Source organism: Morus notabilis, unplaced genomic scaffold (genome assembly GCF_000414095.1).
Source record: "Morus notabilis unplaced genomic scaffold, ASM41409v2 Scaffold103, whole genome shotgun sequence".
In the NCBI taxonomy this organism is placed as follows: domain Eukaryota; kingdom Viridiplantae; phylum Streptophyta; class Magnoliopsida; order Rosales; family Moraceae; genus Morus; species Morus notabilis.
Genome location: NW_010365971.1, coordinates 9259 through 15465, shown reverse-complemented (window position 1 = coordinate 15465; position 6207 = coordinate 9259). Strand labels below are relative to the sequence as shown.

At 35.0% G+C, this 6207-nt stretch overlaps 1 protein-coding gene across 1 annotated transcript; it reads right to left on the bottom strand.

Annotated features, from left to right (window-relative positions):
• Positions 1–1549: 1549 nt before the first annotated feature.
• Positions 1550–5875, bottom strand: LOC21391899 (isoflavone reductase-like protein). The gene is made up of 4 exons (XM_024172799.1): positions 5771–5875; positions 2305–2439; positions 1667–1904; positions 1550–1584 (listed from the first exon to the last, which is right to left on the bottom strand). Exons 1-4 carry the CDS (start codon positions 5873–5875, stop codon positions 1550–1552), a joined length of 513 nt encoding a protein of 170 aa, XP_024028567.1.
• Positions 5876–6207: the final 332 nt, after the last annotated feature.

The following is a 6207-nucleotide window of genomic DNA, read 5'->3' as shown; positions in this document are numbered from 1 at the left end:
CCTAATTATTCTCAATTTTTTGTTTATTATGGAGGAACATTTCATTTGATCTGTTTTCAGTTTTGGTTTTTGTGTTTTATTTTTTGTAAAAATTTTTGTCTCTTTTTTTTTTTTTTTTGGTTTCTTTGAGGAAATTTTGGCCTTTTGGGCTTAAAACTAATAGCTGACAAAGAAAGAGTTAGGGTTGATCATAAATCTACAATCTAAAGGTATAAAAATACTGTAGTTCAAAATATAGAGTAGATTTTTCTGCTACCCTTAAAATATATGTTAAAAACTCTTTATAAATTGGTAAGGCAAGTGTGGGCATTGAAAGATATATTTTGGTCAAAATACACCGTTGATTGAGAAAAAAAAAGTATAGATCGAACATAAATTTACAATTTAAAAATAAAATGCAACAATCTAAACTACAATATATATAATTTTTCGATAATCTTAAAATACAAACGTTCTGGGTTCGTATTTAGATTCTTAATACGTTTATTAATCGTATCGTGATTTGTATTTACTATAATAGTATCGTGTCATAATTGTACAAATCTAAATACGACACGTAAATATGAATTACCAACCATACTAAAAGAACTCATTTTTCTCTCACATCCACACTGACTCGAGAGATAGTCAAGGTGACAAACATACATCATTAAAAGTCCTCACAAAGTGATGGACAGGCCCATCTAGAATCACATTAACAAGATAATGAGATATTATAGAAGATGTTTCAATCAAATATCATATTGAAGGTTGGTAGTTTACACCCCATTACACTACAAATACACAATAAAAAAGAATAACATTAAGCGTTTGTCTTAGCAGATAAAGATTAAATTCTAGACCAACCGATCAAGATACTCGTCAATTGTGGTGTATTTCACCTCTGGAGAAAGCTCAGTAGCTTCCACACATGAAGTTTCAATCAAATATCATATGTGTTGCGTGGCAGATGGATAATATCATGTTTAAAGGATAGGGAGACTGTGCATAAAACCCAAACCAAAAATGGAAAATATATATCTATATACACATTTATACGCAATATTTTTAAACCTGCTCATTTCAAGCGAAAGTTGTACGGCTCGTGTGGTCTCTAATTGATAAAGGGTAAGTATTAGTTTTAAACTTTTCATTACGTACATCTTCTTTGTCTTTTAATAACAAGAGTATCCTAGTAACCTTAGAGTTTACTTGTGAAATTGTTCTTGCTTACCCTGTATGTTCTTGAGCAGTTGATCTTCTGGAATATAAATCTTCTCAAGGGTCATGCCAATTTTCTTCTCCCACAAGGAGAAAATCTCATTGAAGGACAAGATATTAGTAGGGGGTCTCAATTTAAGAATCTTGTTCAAGATTCTCGGGTCTTCCACTGCTTTTATAGTACAAGGCTTCTTTTGTTTTGCAGACTCGAGTTTTCAATTCGAGTTTAAATGTGATATTTTCTTAGAGCTTTTAACTGTATCATAAAAATTCAGATGTGATATTTTCTGAGAGATTTTAACTGTAAAAACTTAAAACTGAAGACTCAAATTAGTGAAATGAACGAGACTTAAGTTGCAATGTTCTCTTCCTCCACAAACACACCTGAAAAATAGATAATCATATTAACTTTCTTAAGTTTTAGGGTAATTCCTATAAATTGCTTAAGTTTCTCTTACAAGGATACCTTTGCAATTTCCATCTCCTAAGATTTTTACTTTCTCTTTGGGAGGAACTTTTGCGTTAGAGTCTCCCACACTAGGCAGCATATAGCCTGCAAAGCCATAGGACACCACAAAGGTGTATGAAATTCCTTCAGCCTCTATGGCTCTCCTGATGTTAGATTTGTTCCGGAAAAACGTTCCGGCTGGCTCGACGGGATGGATGTGATCGACATCTGTTCCGAACTCAGATGGCAGAAATCTCTGACATTTCATTGTTAAATTAATAGATGCCATTTTCTCAATTCAGTTCAACCATTAGACAAAAGCTGAAAGAATAGAAGTGAAAGGAGGCAAACTATTTAGTATTGTTTGGTACTTCAGCCTATTGTTGGTATGATAAAGAAATATTAAATTAGATCACCTACTCTTTCTAAATGAGAAGGGATCAAAATTGGACTCTTATGGAAGATAAATACCTCAATCAATACATTCCCTTAATACCAAAAAACCAAAAATCCTAAAATACACTCACTGATCCTCCACCCTTGTGTCTCCTTCCACTTTTCCCTCCTAAAAAAGAGTAGAATTTTCTCCTTTTTTGTCTTATTCATCAGACACTTTTGTATCCACATTCTGATGTATTATTTCAAAGCTTATATACCTTGATATTTCCAGCTTCTTTGATGGCAGCAATGATCTTGGTCTGATCAGCAATCTGCTCCATCCCTACACTGGAAATCACTACATCAACTTTCTTGATTGCCTCCACCAAACTATTGTGATCATAGATATCTCCCTACAAAAACAAAGAAAAAACAAAAAACAAACATTTAACAATATTATTCATAGGATTTAAGTTAAAATATAAAGTGTCAGAAAAAATAAAAATAAAAATTATGTCGTTTTCTTTTGAGACCTTGATAAATACTTACTTAGGTTTCGTTCATTTCACCGATTCGATTGAGTTTTCAGTTTTAAATTTTTACAGTAAAAAGTTTTAAAAAAATGTCACATCAATTTTTTTTTACTACAGTAAAAAATTCTAAAAAACTGTCACATTTCAACTCGAATTAAAAATTTAAATCCGTAAAATAAACGAACCGTTAGAGTATTTTGACCCCTGAACTTTTGAAGCTCTCAACTAGTTTTGACTACTCAGGATTAGAAGCAGTCGTCTCTCTGACAAGTGCAAAAGTTGGATGCCCCGCTTTAGAACTTTCCTTCACTATGAAATTTCCAATGTAACGGGTTCCTCCTATTACCAAAATCTTTTCTTAGCCAATGGAAAAATTTTTTTTTTCCTCCCAGAAAAGTTCAGTACTAGTCTTTAGATAACATTACGTGGAAATGTGGGGAAAAAAATGTACAAAACCACTGTTCTTGTCAGTTTTGTTGACTCAATTATTTATATATTTTTAGATGGTCAGGATATTAGACAAATAAATTGTATGGTCAGGATTCCTTTATTTGTCATTTGTCACTTTCTTTATCAAAAAAAATATATATATATATTTATACACGCGCGCGCGCGCGCGCGCGCACACACACACACACACTATATATATATATATATATATATATATATATATATCTCACAGGTCATATATATATATATATATATATATATCTCAAAGGTCTTGTTGGTTTGTTGATTTTTTGTTGCTTTTCCTGTCGTTTATCTGAGGTAGTCATGTAATCACCTTTGACGTTGGTGTCTCATGGCTGTCGTACTCATGTCGTTTCCATATTTTTGTCGTTTATTTAGATTCTGCTTTTTCCTAATTATGTCGTTTCCAGGTCATTGTCGTTTTTTTCTGTTGGTGAACCGGTGGTTGCTCCGCTGCTGTTGCCTGCTGTTGTCTTTCAGGTTGATATCATTAGTTAGTCTATTGTGGTTTTTCACATTGATGCGTTTCCTTTTTCTCGTACTTGAGATTTTTTCTGTTTTCCTCATGATTCTTTAATTGCCGTTTGTTCATGTATTTTGTCGTTTTCTTTATGATGCCGTTTCTGTGGTTTGTTTTTTGTCGAGAACATTGTCGTTTTCTCCTACAGGGTGGGTCCTGGTATTGTTATATATTTTCTTTACGTCGTTTATCATGCTTTAGTCATGTTTTAAATAATTGTCGTTTTGGAGTTGGTTGTCGTTTATACAGTCAAATAGCGGATCATTTTCTAGTTGTTCTTTTGAATTTGATCCATTTGTTATCCTTCAACAACCATTCAGGTCTAACAAATAGTGAATTTCAGAGATGCACCGAGTTGATGTATTTGGCTCAAGTTTAGATGTGGGCCCGTTCATTTCGCTGATTCGAGTTTGTAATTTGAGTTGATATGTGATTTTGTGTGAGAGCTTTTTACTGTAGCAAAAAAGTTAGATGTGACTGTTTCTGAGAACTTTTTACTGTAGCAAAACTCAAATTCTAAACTCGAATCGGCGAAATGAACGGGCTTTCCCGTTTACGATTTTCCAGAAAATATGGCTGATGGGAAACAAATTCTTGCTTAAAAAGTAGCAGCAATTCTTCAAGTAAGGATGTAGTTCTTTTCTTTAAAAAAAAAAAAATGATAAACGGAGTGATTTGATCCTGAGCTTTTATTCGGAAAACCAATCTTTATTGTCATCACACCGAGTTCATACACAAAACACAAAGAGAAAAGTAATTAAAGTGTCAAAATCAGGTTAATAGAAAAAAAAATTTAAATTTTTTTTTAAAAAAAGAGCAAAAAAACAAAATAGAAATAAGAATTACTAATCCCAACCTTCAGTTTGATACATTCGTCTTTTTTACTCTCCTGAGGGGCAAAAAAAATGTTCAACTTGAAAGTTGTATAAGATATCTGTTGACGGTCAAATTTCGTCAACAGAACGCCGGGTTACCCGTTAGTATCCCGTTGGGTTACCGGTTGCAATTGACTATATACCTAGACTTAGGCTATGAAGTGTTTTGTCAAAACATAAGATGTACGGAAGTAGTGCGGAAAGTAGAAGGACACGCAGAATTTTAGAGTGGTTCACCTTGTTAAATAAGGGCTACATCCACTGTATTTTTTGCATATATCTTTGGATCTTTTATTACATGTGTATGAAGAAAGAAGGAGTAGAAAAAATCCTCTCCTAGCACGAGGCAGTCCAAAGGAAAGCCTCGACCTGGGGGGCAGATGTTGTGCAAGAAAATATGGGCTGCCACGTCAGAGACGGCCGACCCTTCCAAGGAGGAGAGGCATCCAGACAGCCGACCCCTCCAAGGAGGAGAGGCCTCCATGAAGAAGGTTCTTAAACCTGCCAAGAGCCCTAAGGGGCATCCATGAGGCCGACCCCTCCAAGGAGGATAGGCCTCCATGAAGAAGGTTCTTAAACTTGCCAAGAGCCCCAAGGGGCATCTATGAGGCCGACCCCTCCAAGGAGGAGAGGCTTCCATGAAGAAGGTTCTTAAACCCGCCAAGAGCCCTAAGGGGCATCCATGAGGTCGATCCCTCCAAGCAGGAGAGGCCTCCATGAATAAGGTTCTTAAACCTGCCAAGAGCCCCAAGGGGCATCCATGAGGCCGACCCTTGCAAGGAGGAGAGGCATTCAGACGGCCGACCCTTCCAAGGAGGAGAGGCCTCTAGACGGCCCCAAGGGGCATCGTGCCACAGTGGATTTTTGGCTATTTTTCATATGTAATCAGAGAATAGAGAGCTGATTCTATGTAATCCAAAAAGAGCCCAAACGAAATACATTACACAAGTGGATGTAGCTCTTTATTAACAGAGTGAACCACTATAAATTTCGGGTGTCCTCTCATTCGAGCATTATTCTCATGCTTCCAAAAATATAACAAACACTTCATAGCATAATTTCAAATATACAACTAATTTCTAGATGGTAACCCCACGGGATACCAGAGGGTGATCTGATGTATTTCTGTTGACGAAATTTGACCGTCAACATTATCCATACTTGGGTATGCAGTTGAGGGTAATTTTTATATATATATATATATATATAAGGGTGTGTTTTAATAATTATTTCAATATTTACCCATTGTTAACCGCGTGATATTGATTTTATTTTTTGTAAATTTTAGAAGGTAATACAAAACCTAGTATGTAGTAAAAAATAAATAAATAAAGTTTTTACTTACCATGGATTTTCTTGACAAGTTGATCTTCTGGGATATTAAAGTCTTCTCAAGGGTCTTGCCAATCTTTTTCTCCCACAAAGAGACAAAATCATTGAAGGACAACATATTAGCAGGGGGCCTTGTTCATGGTTCTTGGGTCTTCCACTGCTTTTATGGTGTAAGTAGCAATATTTTCTTCCTTCACATGCACACCTGAAAAAAGAGACGGAAAAAAAATCATGTAAATTATTGGTAACCAACACCTATTATAGTTTGTTTACTTTACAAAATATACCTTTGGGATTTCCTGTTAGTTATAAATTCTTTATTGATGAAAACCTTCATCATGTCAAGATCTACTATGTCAAATAATCAAGAATAATAGACTAAATGCGGAAGTGTACCTGAATCCATGTGAACGAATGTGATTCTTGAATCTTGCGGTTCTTGATCTTCCA

Bases quoted from the DNA above. Each gene is read 5' to 3' on its own strand.
- LOC21391899 (XM_024172799.1), bottom strand. From the start codon at position 5,875: ATGTTGTCCTTCAATGATTTTGTCTCTTTGTGGGAGAAAAAGATTGGC. The intron at 1,905-2,304 runs GTATATAAGCTT...ATGAAATGTCAG, and splicing joins AAGAAGCTGGAAATATCAAG to AGATTTCTGCCATCTGAGTT. The intron at 1,585-1,666 runs GTATCCTTGTAA...TCTATTTTTCAG, and splicing joins AGGAGATGGAAATTGCAAAG to GTGTGTTTGTGGAGGAAGAG.